The following is a 16,352-nucleotide window of genomic DNA, read 5'->3' as shown; positions in this document are numbered from 1 at the left end:
GATTAAATGTTTATCTTCTTTACAGGTGGGAAGGGAAGAATGAAAATGAAGTGGGACGGTGCAAGGAGACTGGCAAGATTCATGTGACAGTCAATCACAAGTACTACAGGCCAACTGAAGTGGTAAGAAAATGTCCTCTCTTAGCTTTGCAAATGAATAATCCAATCACTCAGCCAATAAATCGCTGCATTTGGCCAGCAGTCTGTGAAAACGGCTTAATTGCACTCCCGCTGCCAGCTTTTAGAGCTCTAAATTAGCCTGCTTGTTGGCCCCTCACAGCCAGCTACCTGGGAAGAAACAAGGAGCAGGCGGCCCTCTCACAGAGGAGGCGCTGCTCCCCTTTGGTCACCCTCTCTGAGTGAGACAGGCGGTGCTGAGGGGGCTAAAACATCACATGGGAAACAAGACAGAGCATGAAACAGCTCCTTGTGAATGGGAATATGGTCATCCCTCATCCAGCTGCAAGTAGGGAAAGCAGAAGAAGGTGGGGACTGATGAGCTTGATTATAAAGCACCACCTTCTGCGTTTCATGGTAGTGTTTCCACTCCAGCTTATCTTTGTAACTATGAGTGCTGCAAAATGCTGGTTTAGGTGTGCTTGTGTGCTTTGCAGGGTCCCACTCAGCAAATGCTCATTTGCAAATCACATCTTTGCTCTCAGGAATACCTCGGTGAAATCTACCGGGGTGCTAAACCAGCACATGCTGCTGGCAGGACCAAGTCCCTAACCCCTGTGCTCCAATCACCTATTGAGAATTCTGGAAGAGGGAAAAAGCCAACAATATCTCCAGGTCAGGCAGGATGGTGGCAATGCACAGAGAGGGTACAGGGTGAAGCCTGGTTTCTGGACACAGGGAACAGTAGCCCCAGTTGTGCTATGTGGAAGTGGGTGTACGATTTCTCCTCTCCTGGGGAAAAGTGACACAAGCCCCAGTGGCTGCTGACACAGCATCGTCTGTCAGTGTGTCCATTCAGAAGAGCAGTGTGATTCAGGCAAGGGGGTGACAAGAGCACCTTTGTGTTGTTGACACAGATTGCAGGGTGTGAGTGGGGGGGCTGCATGTTTGCAAGTGAGCATGGGTTCTAAAACTGAAATTCAGAGAGGAACAGAGACTTTCATGTCACGTTAAAAAGGGCTGGACCTGTGTATAGAATCAAATGCTAGGAAGTCATTAAGAGCTGTCTGTCATTCTGTGCTGTGGTAAGGTGTCAGGATGATAAGGAGGACAGAGACAAAAGGACTTGCCAAACAGGAAAAGGACACTTGACCCAACAAGTCTGTGCTTTGTGAGACCCACTTTCCTGCTTTGTCATACCTCTTACTAACAAGTACATATTCACTCCTCAAAATTCATTATTAGTACATAGATCTCTGGTAGTGCTCACTGTAGTTTCACATTATTTATGTGCTCAGATGTTTTCTGCTGAGATAGTCTTCTTCCTCTCTGTCCTTATTGGTCTCTCTCTGGGAACACAGTTTCTGGATTTTAAATTCAGCCCATTATACTTACTGGTTTGGGACAGTCCATAAGCACACATCCCTCAGGAATATTCTAGTGGCTCCATACATGAGAATAGGGAGGAATTCAAATACAGAGTGGAATGTGGGCTTGAAATAGGACTGTGTATAACCACAATAGATGTCTGATGTTTATCTGAAATCACCTGGTTTCTCATAGGCCTCCTTCCCTTGAATAAGGGCTCCATCTTTATCTTCCTGTACCTCCATCTTCCCTTGCTTTTAAAGTAGTCCCGACTTGGTTCCTGTGGAACCCAGGAAGGCTGTGAAGCTGCTCAAGCATGATCAAGGTAGAAGCACAAAGTACCTCTGTCTTAAGGAGCAAGGACAGGATCTATGAGGGAACTCCTTTGTGAAGAGATGTGATATCCTTTTCCTGCAATCAGTTTCCTTTTTATATCATCTCAGGATGGATACCCAGAATCACTTTTTCGGTTTTTTTTAATTCTAATTTGATTTCCATTCCTTGTCAAAGGCAGGCAAACTACTGTTTGTTTCATTCAGGGAATCACATCTTTGCAATTCAAAATACTAGACCAAAACCCAATCCATCACAAGAAAGCAAAGAAGAGCAATGAAATAACTAAAATGGACTGACAGCACGTGTCTCCTGCTGCCATTTGTACTAATACTGCTGAAGGCAAGAAAACTTCAAGTTGACATTTTGGGAGGAGGCTTAGCCAGTTCAGTTAACAGGAATTCTGCTGTTGAATCACAGCTGACACAGAAAATCTGATGCTCAGATTCTCATGTCTTATTTGGAAACATTTCTATCTGTCTGTCTCTCTAAAATTCAACATGGTATTCTGGAAATTGAAAATAAACATAATTTAATCTTGTGTACAGTCAGTTCTGACAGTGCCAATACATTCATTTGAAAACACATTTGTTTTCTTCAGTGAGTGTTCCCTGGGGTCAAGGCCTCCCATTGAAAAGCTTAGCTGTACTGAAGAAGAAACCTTGAAATGTGAGACAGTCTTCTGGTCAAACTAAGTAGACCCTTTGAATGCCTTGGCTCTAAATCTCTTCACTCTGCTTTTGACTGCTGTGGGGCCCCTTGATATTTACTGGCCTTGGGAATTGTTCCTGCTAATGCTTCTAATGACTGTCTCTCTCCTTCCTTCCTTGTGTCTTGCCAAATGCAAACCTATCAGTATCATTTCTTTCAGCCTTTATCGAATTCCTATCAGTGTGTTTTCTGACCCTTTTTAAAATGTTTTTGGAGGCTAACCTGCTCCAAGGATTAGGGAAAAAAATTGTTTGGTGCTTTCTTAAAATCAAGAGTTTTCACAGGAGCTTCATGGCAAGTTTGCTTCTATACTGAACTTGATAGTCCAGGAAAGATGCTTTCACTTATTTTGCAAGCTTTTTAAGCACATGGCTAGAAAAGTCGTGCTTTATATTCACCTTCTGCTCTAGGCATGTAAAGATCACTTTCCAGTACAGTTTACTCACCTGTGAAATGTAGGTACTTCAGAAATTATCTCACTAGTCTTTTCTACCTACAATCAGAATGTTCATATTGTATGTAGGTAACGTAGTTTATACTTGGATTAAATAATGTATTTGGCATTCACAAAAATAATGTTGAAATCATTTTAAATTTCTTTCAAAAGTTAAAACTGAAATTCAATTACCTGCCTCGGTGAGTTGGAAACAAGCAGCCCTGCAGCACATAATGTCATAAGCATCAGGTCTCTCAACCCCAGAAATTGGGTAACTTTTACAGAGTTTTACAGACGTCTGTCTTTAATTTTCATATCTTTCAGCAGGAAAATTACTACTAATTTGTATGCATGATTTTTCCCCCAAGAATTGCACAATTGCTTCTAATTAAATTTTGCCCATTAAGGTGCTTGAGTTAAAGTGCTTCTATTATTTTTGCATGGCAGATATTAAGCTAACAGTTTCATAGGAGCTTGCTTCATTTCGTTGCATTTTCCTGCAACAGTGAAGATTAACTCCAGGTCTCACTGGTCTGTCTTGTCATCACAGAACTTAGATGTATATATCTCTCAGTTAGGAGTTTATATCACTGTTTGAAAGGGGAAAATAAAAGAAGCTTTTCAACCATGTGTAGATGTTGTTTTTCTCTGAATTTAATATTCTGCATGTGTTACAGAGAATTCTTCCCCTTTTCTCCCACCTGTTTCTGCAGTTGTCCTACAGCTTGCCTGACATAGAAACCACAGGTTGAATCCATGCGTCACATTTGTTATGGGCTGGCATGGCTGTAACTCTGCATATGATATGCATACATCATCAATGCAAATTTCCTTCCTTTAAGCAAGCCTGGAAACTCTGTCACAATGTGATGCTAATATTTAAGTTGTGATCTGGCCTCTTATTATTCTTCTTCAAAGCAAAAAGGGCATGCTAAGTTGCTAACTTCTTCCTTTTGTTATATGCCTTACACAATTTTTCTCCTAGTTCTTTCTAGCACTGATATAAAAGATATATATATATATATATATGAATATATATATTTGATATATATACCACCTCTCAAGTCTTATATGTGTCACTTATACTAAATTTTGCATTTTTGCTTAACTGTGTTTGGCCTCAGTTACCCTTTTTCCTCCTCGGAATTAAGCAGGATAGCTTTAAATTTCAGCCTCTTCAGATGTTTTTTAAAAATTCAGCTCTGTGTTTCCCATGTTTCATAGGATTCCAGTAAAAATTCCTTGGGGCATATCACATTCTCCCAAAGTCAGCTTTCTTAAAGTCAAAAACATTTCTGAACTCCTCTAAGTGTTCCTGCCCTAAAGAGCATTTAGAGTCTAATGAAACCATGATCACAAACCCCTGAATGCCCCACACTTCCACTTTAGTTTTCATACAAGCTTCATTTCCTACTCTTAAGTTCAGAGCTGCCTGTGACTGTAAACTGTTCAGATATCTGCATGAGGAAACATGTGCTTCCCTTCCTCAAGGATCTTTTTACTCATCAATGTCAATATGTGGCCTTTATTAATACTCATGAAAATGAAATGGGAGCATTCAAGGAAGAATAATCTTCAGATTATTTTCCTGTCTATTTTCCTCTATCAGTCAGGTAAAGAAGTTGTGAACTGTCATAAAACTGACAGTCTTCTCTTATCTGTTTTCTTTCCTCCTTGTTCTGAAAATCTATGTCAACATCTGAAAACTATTGCCTCTGCTGTCCTGAATTCTCCTCCAAGCTGACTTTGCTTCTGTCTCAGCCAAAATGTTTATATTGTTCCTTACTTTAATCTAAACATTATCTCTGCATTGCTTTGCCATCCTCTTCCTTTTATTTGTCCCTCCTGCTAATAAAACCTGCAGTAGATTGTTTGTTTGTTTTAGTTAAGGCCTTACATATCAGGCATTTCAGAGGTATCTCTGAAAATATACACGTCAAATTCAGCCAAGTAAAATAATGATTAGTAGTAACTTGTCTCTATAGCATCTAAGAGGCACTTAACATATTTTAAATATTTCTCAGCAAGCATGTGAAAAAGGGTTTGTAAAAAAATAGCATCACTGTGTTTCTGCCTCTGGAACGTGTATGGCAGAGCAGACAGTCTGCACAGCTCGAGTGATACCATTATAAGCAGTGGCAAAGTTGGGGGAGAGCTGATGGCGTTGTGTTCTGCTGTCATGCCTAGGGGATGCAACCATCCTTGAGCAGGTAGTCTTCCACATTTTTATCTCATCCTGATTGTGTTCATTGTGGTTCTTCCTTAGAAGAAGGGAAGATTATTATTGCTATCAAGTTTTCCTCTCAGTGTGTCACCAAACTGGAGAAGCTTCAGCAGGCTCATGTCCAGTCTTGCTCTGTGTCTTGTTTAATCTTCTTAACAGACTCTTAGCAGGAGCCCTAGCTTACCTCCTTTCTAGTGGGAGCAGATACCTAGTATGTGCCCCTCCAGCCCTCCCACACAAATTCTGACTTTTTGCTTCATAATGAGCTCATTACATCAGTATTATTTAGTTATAGTGCTTCTTTATTGGCACATCCAGTAAAGGAATCCCTCTGGACACCACTGCTCATACGCTGTCTTTACTCAGTTGCTTCTCTTTGCGTCATCCTGCTCCTCCTCTGCTGTGCCTCTAACAAAACATTTCACTAGCAACTTTTACAGCTGCCTCTGTTGCCCTTCTTCCTTCACCACCTCTTTCCTTGCTGTCATTCCTGAGGTTTTGAAACCAGCCATGTGTCATCTGTGACCTTCACATCTTCATTGATCTTCCTGAGATTCTCTGAGTCTGCTTTCCCATCCCCTAATGCCACAGCCATCTGACAAGACTAGCCAGAGGAAGAGGGTGTCCTTACCTCCTGGGGTCTAGGTTGGAGTGCTTTTGCACCTTGGGTATTACACCATATGTTCATCTACGAGACGAGTAGTTTTTCTTTGGAAGTGTTCAGACTGCCTGAAGAAATCTCTGACTGATTTTGGGCAATGCAATTTTCCAATCTGTGTGGGTAAAGAGATTGGAACCCCATTGAAAAGCTGGTGTGTAAAGATAAAGCTGTCATCCAGGCAGAAGGGCTGGTGGTTTTGATTCATTACTCATTTTTCTAAATGCTGTTGACACATAGCAATTAGTGGCAATCTTGGATGTGACAGATCTGGGCTCAACTCCTGAAAACAGATTTTTAAATTAAACTTAGGTGACTGGAGGATTAAGGCTGAGGGAGAGGTGAATGAGGATAGAAGGCTGTCTACCTCCTTAATTAGACACTACCTGATTCAGCCAGGTATCCAAGCAAGTGCTTCACTTCAAGAGGATGAATAGTTAATAGGGACAGTTTCCATACTAGTAGCCAAGAGTGTCCTTATGTGCATTGCTGCATCTTAATATGAAGGAGAGCAATTTATCTGCAATGGGAATTGAGAAGGCCAGCCCAAACATTGTGGGAGCTCAAGAGGTGCAAGCTGATTATTCTTGCTTGCCTGCCCCATTGTACAGTGCCTGGGAGCAGAGATGCTGAAATAGCTCAAGACACTTTCTTTAACCAGGTTCTCTTAGGGTAGCTTTACAGGCAAGAAGGAATTATATGAAGTTCATGCAGTTTATAATTTTAATCAACTGCTCCAGTCCGTAATTCTTTGCCTTCCTGGCATTGGGGTGTCTTACTGCCACCTCTTCACTTATTCATGTTTATTCATGCACAGAAAGTCTCTTTTTATCTGACCTCTTATCCCCTTCCCTCCCCCTTCTCTTGGCCTGCCATTTGGCCTCTTCCTCCCCCTTGTTATCTCTCTGTTGTCTCACCGTCATCTGGACCCTTGTTTTCTTATCACTGCCTGTCCTATGCCTGTCCCATACAAACACTTCAGCAGATGTGGTGGGAAATGTAAAGCCTCTGAAGGGAAGCCATGAGGGTGGGAGAGAGCCCGGAGCAGGCAAAAGCCATGACAGAAGTCCAGGCTCAGGCAGCACCAAGACACATTTGTCACAACTGCAAAGTGTTCCCTCCTGCCAGCAGTCTCCACCACCTACAGCCTATTCCCCATTTTCTATGAGAGATCAGACATTCGAAGGAGCCAAATTGTGGTTCAGACACATTGGAGTTTCCAGTGAGAGTGCCAGAGTGGCTCAACACAAATTCCCATAATGGTTTTCTGAAGACCTTGGTGTCAGAGGTGCTTGAGGTCACTTACACACCTGATTACTGTTCAGATTTAAAAGTGGGAGTGTGTCTGAAGATCTGTCTCTCAGATGCTGTTTATTTTATTTTATGATGGATTTTTAAAAGTCAAGCAATCTGTTGACAATACTGGTCTCATTTTGATGGCATTTCCCACCTTTTCTTTTGAGTGTGCTGTGCCAATTCAACCCTTGCAAGGGTTTTAGTATGGCAGCAGAGAATAGTAAATTACATGATTTATATGAAAATAAAAATGGCTTTTGAATACAGAGGGTATGAGATAGAAGTAAGGTTTCCTTCAGCAAATCTGGAATTAAGGGCTAGTCTCATGCCTAATTTCTCCAGCCTTAGCCAGAGCTTGCTTGCCTTCAGCTGTTTGTATTTTATTTTATGAGTGAGTGGGTGTACAAACGAAGATGACAGCCCCAGAATGTTCATGTGTTTCATCTGAGAAGCCATGAGATGGTTGTAGTGTTGGCAATAGAAGTTTCTGCTGGGTTTGGGTCAGCAGAGGCCTTGACATTAGCCTTTTCAGCAATGGAGTCCTCCACTCAGCGATTTGCTGGAAAATTAGGTCTCTCCAGCCTGGGGTATGCCATGGCATCTAATGTTTTTCTTCTTTAAGGGTAGTACTTCAAGCCACTCATTCTCAAAATCCTGTGCCACCTCTTGCAAAATATTTATCATTGTTACTTTGATGCTGCTGGAGATGTTATGGGAATGACTGCGGTTGTTCCCTCTGAGGGTCAGTCCAAGGGAGTGCGAAAGGACCATTTGGACCAGGTTAGGAGAAATGCATAAAGGCATAGCAAGTTCTTAGGAATGAGGAGGGTGTGGGGCTTTGTCTCCAAAAGCTTTCATTTCATGATTTTTCAGGTTTCACAGTCCAAAAATGACAACAGACAATCTATCAATTTCTTTTATTAAAATGTGGGATGTTTTAACTTCACCTCTGGGGAAAAAAAAGTCAAACAACATTCTGCTAAAAAAAAAATTAAAATTGTCCCTTCAATTTTTCTAAGAAAAGCTTAATTTGGAGGGGAGGAAGGTACTTTTCTAGGGGAGTCCAGACTTTTTTTTAATTTAGCCCTAGAGGTCTTCTATCTCCCCCAAAAGTCAATGAAGTGTTTTTGTTCAGACTTATCCCTGTCCTTCACCATTTGATTTCTCTCAAAATGGAAAATAGTTGAAAGGAAGTTTGGAAGTGGTTGTTTAAAAAAGAAACCTTCACCTTTCCCCTCTATCACCTTTAGAGTCATTATTTGTGAATTAACAGCTTCATGAGGGAGGCACAAATAGGTGGGACCTTTGCTGTTATTGCTTCTCTATGATGATGATGATGATGATGATGATGTTGAGGAGTGCTTGTTGAGTGATGTTGAGGATAACCTTTCATATTTTCTTCTCTCATATTTGTATTCCAGAAAAAAACTCATAGCAATGATTTGTACCTTATCAGAGCTTAAAAACCTCTTACGCTGTTAATTATTTTTTAGTATCCTTAATACTTCTATTGTGTTCAAGAAGAGCTTGTATGGTTGAATAGTGGGGGAAATTGAGCCTTGTAGATATAAACAACTTTTTAAAAATGAGGGGAGGGGGTAGGGGAGGAGAATTGTTGTTGCTGAATAAAACCTGAGAAGAATTATTTCTGTGTCAAAAACATCTACAGTATTTGTCATGAACCAGGAAATGGTTCTTCATGCCCATCTTGGATGTTCCCCAAATTGTCTGATGTCCCAGCTGGATGGGTGAAAGAGGAGACAGTAATTATCTGCAGGGCAGGAGAGACTTAAACTTTAAGCGCTTTATGCCTCAGATCGGCTGGAATTCTTGCTCATTCCTCACATACAGTCTCTGAGCTCACCAAAGCAGACAATATGAAAAATATTAACAGGATTCAAGAAGACATTAGTAATAGATTAAGAGTACATGCTTCTCTTTTGAGACTTTTTCTTTCTCGATTTTTTTTTTCCTTTAAGTCAGAAAATTCTAAAGGTGAGTAGGTGAAGTCAATTTTAATAATTCACAGACAATAATACACCCATTTCTTGTTTGACAGAGCTAGTGTTTAAACTATTAGCATTGTCTGGCATAACATGAAACAGGATCAGTCACTCATCCCTTTGAAACCTCTAACCTGGCCTCATTTGAATTTCTTCCTTCCAGCTTTGCCAGTACATTTTAATAGTCTTCATAGAGCTCTCAGCTGCCTTGTGACTTCAGAATTTATCTACCAGGTTGTGGTTAGGAGTAGAGTAAGACAGCACCATTCCTCATCACGTTTTCTGTATGCAGTGACACAGAAACCTCAGTGCTACAGATAGCCGTTGAAATTCGAAACAGACCACTCTGCTGCTGCACAGAAATGGGTTTTTTAATCAGATTTCCTTTTTGGAACACTGCTCTGTAATTTTTGAAGGCACTCTTACTTTTTTTACTTCCTCAAAATTGCTGAACTGGTACTACTTTGCAGTCATGCTTTGTATTGATTAGCTGCAAGGGGAAAGGTGGAATAACAATAATGAAAACTAAAAGAGGACACCTGCCTGGTTTTTTTGTTGTGTTTTGTTTGTTGTTTGGGTTTTTTTTTTTTTTACAATGGTCTGTGACAAGTTCATGTTTATAATTCCCTACATCTTTTACGGAGTTAGTGGTTACAGACCTTAGTTTTAAAAATTTTTAGATTGGGTAACTAGGAGTCAAATTGCTTTTCTCCTTACTTTTAATTCTTTTTGACTGATAAAATACTTCTATCTATGCTTCTATCTTGTGATTTTGGAAGCAAAATCATATATTAAAGCTTCTTTACAATAACAAAGACTTCTGACTAAAGTAATTGGCTGCCACTCTAGTTTTTCCTCAGATAACAGTTGTAAATTTCCAAACCTCTAATCTTTGACAGCATTTTCCTCTTGATCCAAGTTTTTGTTTCCATGTGTTAGTGGGGATTAAAAAGTGGGTTATGAAGGTGGAATTGGAAACAGAGGAAATGTAAGGTTTTAGGAAAAGCTCAGGTAGGGCCAAGTTTGCTCTGTCCACTGTTTTTATAGCTATGCAACAAAGGGACCTCTCTTGGGACCTCTTCTTATACTGCAGTGTCACCACTGATCACACATTGTGAAATTGGCTCCTCACTCAAAACAATTCCTCTGTAGTGCTAATCCTATAAAATTACCACAGTCTTTTATCCTGCACATAGTTGGCTGAAAGGGCTTGCTGATGAGTATCCAAGGTAGTATTTAGGTGTTATTCCTGACCTTCCTTTCTCTGTCTCCTCCCCAAGGTGCATTTTGGTATTATCTTTGTATTTTGAATGTTTGTTAGATGCCTTCTGGACGGGTTCCAGGCTTAAAATAAAGGCCAAAATTAATCTTGTCTGATGAAGTGAATCCCAAGAGTGAGATAACTCAGATATTATAAATAGAAAGTTGTCATGATTAGAATATGACTAGCCCTACAGGTAAGCCACCCACCTCTATAATAATTCAATAGCTATGTGGCATAAATAAATGCAAGGGCAAGGGGGACACAAGAGTGAAAACAAAAGCACAGGAAGGTGTGGTCTTCACCTCAGCAGAGATCCAGGGCAGTGAAGACTTATGAACACTTGAAGAACAGCCAAAGGGAGTTGATGATGGATGACAGGCAGTTTGTGTGCTGGAAAGCTCACAAGAAGTATTCCTACTTTTGCCTTCTAGTATTAGCAACCACAATTAATTCTGATTTGGCTTAAATGCTGAATGGAATTAAGGGGAAAAAAACCCAAACAATTGACTTCGTTAAAGCCTTAAATTTGGCTTTGGGAAGGATTTCTTACTCCAGAGTAATGCCTAGTATCTTTGATACCCTGGATAACATAGCTTGCTGTGACTGAGAATACCATGGATGCAAACATCTGCATCCAGCAGCCATGTCAGCAAGGATATACTTTCAGAGAAAGCAGGTTTTAGAGCCATGCTTGTTGGGTGAAAAACTTCTGGGGAAAACCCTTCATATGTGCAGGTACATGACAGCTGGTGTACTTGCTGTGGGCTTTGTAAGGATCAGCATTATACACCAGAGTTCATCAAATGGTCATTTTGTACATTGGCATGCAGACAACTCACGACTTACCAGGACTTTGAGCTGGGAGGGACCATTTAGAAATGTGACAAAGTGGCTGGAGTTGTTGTTGCTTTTGGCTGGGACTACCAAGTATTGTCCTATTTATTACGGAAAGAGGAAAGGGCCTGCTGAAGTGGTCAGAGGAATGTAATCAATAACTCTTTTTCCACACACCAACCAATGAATGCCGATGGTGGCTAGAGACAGAAAGAACTCAACACATTAGATGTGAATGCCTCCTTGGTTTCTATAACATTTTTTCCCTTGTTGCTGATTATGTTTATTTTCTGTAAAGCCTTCAGGATCTAGGTTGTCCCTCAGTGTCTTTTTTGACTGCCAAGAACTTAGGGACACTTTTGGCAGAGCAGAGCCTCAAAACCTCTAGAGTGTCCTCAAACACTGGGTGATATGAAGGCTTTCTCAGGGTTCCTGTGTAACCTGTGAAAGACAACTCAGGAGATTGGCATGCTCCAGTACAGGTATCACACCTGTGTGTCACTTCCAAAAGGCATAAGGAGATTCTTAAGGCACGGAAATGAGCTTTGTATCAAGCTCCTCTACAGGAAAATGTTCACTTTGGATCAGGGTTCAAAGTGAATGAATATCCAGTTAGAACTTTTTGCATTTACTTTTTTTCATTGCTATCAACTCACCATATTTTTATCTCCTCATAAAAAGTACCATCTAACCAACTACAGTGATCTATGTAGAAATGCACCTTGAAGAAAAGCATTGAAAGGTGTTGATGTAAATTATTTTAACTTAGACTTTGGCTATTAGAGAAATTCCTGAATAAGGAAAGGGAGGGTTAGGCATCTCTGTAAGGATACCAATTTTAACTGCAGTGCTACAGGGAAGAGATGACTTGACAAGGCAGTGGTGGAGGTAAACAGGCTCATTTCTGTGAAAAGGGTGTTGACAAGCAGTGATTTTTGGGAAGACTCCAGACAAAGTCCAGGATACTCCAGACTCTGACTTTAGGGATTTAAGCAATATAAAAATTATTATTAAAAAAAAGGCAACTCAAACATTTACATCAGCTGTGCCTGCAGCTTTTTTGTTTTTCTTTTTTTTTTCACATACTTATGTTCTATTAAACATTTCCAGAAACATTGTACAGTTAAGCCTAGCACTGTGAAAAGGACTAATATCCCCTTTTGATAAACTCTTCCTGTGTTTTTGTGTCAAATTGAGTATATTTCAGCTTCACATTTAGGCTTCTTCAAAAGAATAGAATATGTAGGGCCTTGAGCTTGACAGACCTCACGTGGACCCGAACTTAAATCATCCCATTGAGTATCATGTTGCTGAATATGAAGTGGCCTTGAATATTCTCATGGCCTTAGGCATAGATACAGAGATGGCTCCCTCCAAAACCAAGTTCCAGGCATGCTGACAAAATCATTTCCTCATGTCCTGTACAGTGTTTTGCTTTGTTTTTTTCACATACCCCAAATCAATTTTTATTTTGCCTAAAAAGGTGGTACTTTGTGGAGAGGCAGCTTACAAGCATCCTGTTTCGTTGCTTCTTTTTTGCCCTGTCTACAAAACATCCCACTGATTGCTGCTGCAAAGAGAGCAGATTCTCCTTTCTGTGCCCTCAGATCCTTCCTGAAAACTCCCTTGTTGCCTTCAAAAATCACTGCATGCAAGTAATGTGCTGTGACTTCTTGGGCATCTTGATGACCACTGTTGTTTGTTGTTGTCTCCTTGCACTGTGTGCACTACATATTTGTGCTCCATTTCCTGTACCGTGGGCATGGAAATGCAGCTTGACCTAATGATTTAGGCTGAGCAAAGGAGAAAAATCTAGTCACAACAGTGTGAACTGCTTCAGTGCAGCAGAAACAGGGTAAATTAGCTCATATAAAAGCCTGTTTGTCATGGTAGCAGTATGACTTCATGTTGTTAGCTGGTCCAGTAATGTGCAGCAGGGCCTTGGATTATGAACATTTTGTGCAGGAAAATTTCTTTTGGTTCTGATTTGCAGCACAGCTAGAACAGAAAGATCCTGGGTGATGGCAGAGGTTTTCAGACACAGGCTGTAATAATCACCATTTCTTTGTAAAGGTTTTAGAGAAACATATGTGGGAAACTATTTATTACATCTGTTAAGATTCTGCCCCATAAATGCTGACTTTCACCTGCATGCAAAAGCTGAAGGAAGCACACCAAGCCTAGATCAATGTCCGGGTAACAAGACAGCTTTTCAGTGCCCCGAGACCCAAGGAACTCGTCCTGTTGCTGGAAATTCTTTGGATACCATCTTTAAATGTTTTACAGTATTTTTATTAGTACTTTCCACTCTTTGGTGGATCAATGGAAGTCTGTTCTGAAATTTTAGGCACTTCTTTCTTTGCATTAGCGTTTCAAATTAATGGTCTGCAACTGTAAACTTACATATTTGTACTGACACATTTTTTAAATATAAAGCTCTCATGTTCCCGCAGTAAAGGAAGATCCAAAGAAAATGAGAATATCTGGCACTCCAGTCTCCACTATCAGCTCATTAGCCAATTCTGCAAATTTATTCTTCATGTGGAAAAAATGTTGTGACGTAGTGGCTTGTTGGCTGTATCATGCAAGTGTTACACTGGTAACTCTGTTACTATAAACTTCAACCAGTGCATATTTTCAGCAGTTGCAAGGTGTCTTCATGAACAGTCCTGGTGGTGGACTTTAGTAACACATACTTTAGATTCAAAACACTGGAAACCTTGTAGGCTGTAAATGTGATTTTATCCAGTCCTTACATGGATTGTATAGTACCTGGCTTTTTCCTCTTTCAAAAAGATGCAGTTAGAATAGTAGAATAGAATTATAGAATATCCTGAGTTGGGCAGGACCCACAAGGATCACTGAAGTCCAGCTCCTGGCCCTGCACAGGACACCCCAAGAGTCACACCATGTGTCTGAGAGCATTTTCCAAACAGTTCCTGAGCTCTGTCAGGGTTGGTGCTGTGACCACTTCCCTGGGGAGCCTGTTCCAGTCCCCAACCACCCTCCAAGTGAAGAACCTTTTCCTAATATCCAACCTAAACCTCCCCCAGTTCAGCTTAAGGTCATTCCCTCAGGTCCTGTCACTGAGCACCACAGGGAAGAGTCTGTCCCTCCTCTTCTCCTCATCGGGAAGTTGTAACTGCAATGAGGCCTCTCCTCAGTCTCCTCTTCTCCAGGCTGAACAGACCAAGTGACCTCAGCTGCTCCTCAGGTGGCTTCCCCTACAGATCCTTTACCATTGTTGTGGCTCTCCTTTGGACACTCTCTAATAGCTCAATGTCTTTTTTTATACTGTAGCATCCAAAACTGCCCCCAGCACTGGAGTTGAGGCCACCTCAGTGCAGAGTGGGGACAATCCCCTCCCTTGCCCACCTGGCCATGCTGTGCCTGAGGCCCCCCAGGGCACACTTGTCCCTCTTGGCTGCCAGGGCACTGCTGGCTCATGTTCAACTTGCCATCCACCCAAAGCCAATTACCTTTCCATGGGGCTGCTCTCCAGCCTCTGGTTCCCCAATTTGTACATTAAGTACCTAATAGATTCAAATACACCTATCTTGTTTTTTTCTACTAAAAATTGAAATTTTATGTTAAGGATCAGTTTGTCATTGATTTGCTGTGACCCTTGGGGAGCTTTATATGATATCTGATGCTACAGACTCAGAAAGTTTTGTGCAGGGAGCTGGGAACTCATTTTCATTTAAACTGTGACCTTCCTATACTTCTACAAGAAAATGGGCTTTACAGAGGAAGTTTATTATTACCAAACTACTTGAGTGAAGGCTTAGGTATCAGCCTATTTCTGCTAATGGCAATGTCATGTGGAGGCTATACAGTATTTTTGCAGGGCTAAGGCTTGTCTTCCATTCTGTTTCTTTTCAGCATGTGACCCCTCTGTTGAGATACACTATCTTCATACTTTATTATTACACTTAATTCTCTGCATTTTGGTCATCTAATTACCCATTTTCCAATAACATCATTAGTCATCCCACTATTTTCCTTCCTCTTTCTCCCCAATTGTCTGTTATCACTCCTTTTTAAATGTATTTTGACATTGCATTTTTACTGTTACATCTCTTCAGAGCTAAAATACTTCAGTTTTACATTATGCTTTTTTTTTTTTTTAATCAAAAGAAATATGAGACTCTTGCCCCAGAATACTAACTCCCCACTTGTGTTATTCCCCAGCACCTGTACTGCCCTCTGTTTTTGCTACCCAGCTAGCTGAACATGCAAGTCTTCTTGTCTCTAGATCTTTTTACAGAAATAGACTTCAGGTTTTATTCCAGGAGATGCCTTTTAAAAACATCTCCAAGAATCCCAGAACAAAACCAAAAAAACTCACATGCCTGGAAATATTCTACTGGCAAAAAGAAGGAAAAGAATCCAGCTTCTTGGTGTAGATTGTTGTTGGGTGGGTTTTTTCCCAGATATTGGTAAAGTAAGTAAAACAGAACTTGATTTGGTGTTCATTCTTGATGAAATGCATGTGTCATGCACATGCATGTGCTTTCTTTCTCTTTCTTCTCTGTTTAAATCCCTTTTAAACAGTGCTCAGTGACTGCTGGGAGTTGTAATCCATGTGCAACTCTGTCATGAGGCAAACACCAGCTGGAGGGACAGCTCTACAGTTTGCAACCAGTTGAGTTGCTGAGGAGTCATAAAAGAGGGAAAAGAGGTTCATGAGAGCTCAAACAGTGCCTTTTGGAAAGTGTTTCTTACACTCTCTTAAGAGCTACAAAGTCAGTGTCTTGTACAGTTTCTTGTGCTTAGCCAGGGACAAGATTACAAAACAGAAAATGACAGAACTTCACAGCCAAATTGGTACTTTCTCAGGTTTGTTTGACAAGATATTTCACACAGCTTCAGAGTAGACTGAAAGCGCCTATAAGAAACTGCTGTTTACTACATAGAAAAAAAAAATTTTTTCTTTTTATTGAGGGAATCTTTTTTTTCCCTGACAGAATTACTAACAGTTGTGAATATTTCTATTTGGTCCTTTACTCCTGATAGGTGTGTTTTCATTAGCCATCTCTTAAGTCCCAGTTTGGGTGTATTTGTAGAAGGTTATCTGAAGAAACACAGATGTTTGGAAGTTTACCATTC

The 16,352-nt window shown here is 40.6% G+C and overlaps 1 protein-coding gene across 1 annotated transcript in view; it reads left to right on the top strand.

Moving 5' to 3' along the window:
- Positions 1–16,352, top strand: part of GMDS (GDP-mannose 4,6-dehydratase) — a 406,821-nt gene that overhangs the window by 331,946 nt on the left and 58,523 nt on the right. Inside the window, exon 9 of the mRNA XM_083864918.1 lies at positions 26–122. Within this exon, the coding sequence (XP_083721044.1) occupies positions 26–122 (97 nt within the window). The remainder of the gene's footprint in view (positions 1–25; positions 123–16,352) is intronic.

Source organism: Zosterops lateralis (assembly GCF_965231275.1).
Source record: "Zosterops lateralis genome assembly, chromosome: 1".
NCBI classification, from domain to species: Eukaryota; Metazoa; Chordata; class Aves; order Passeriformes; family Zosteropidae; genus Zosterops; species Zosterops lateralis.
This window is presented reverse-complemented; position numbering and strand designations above follow the sequence as displayed.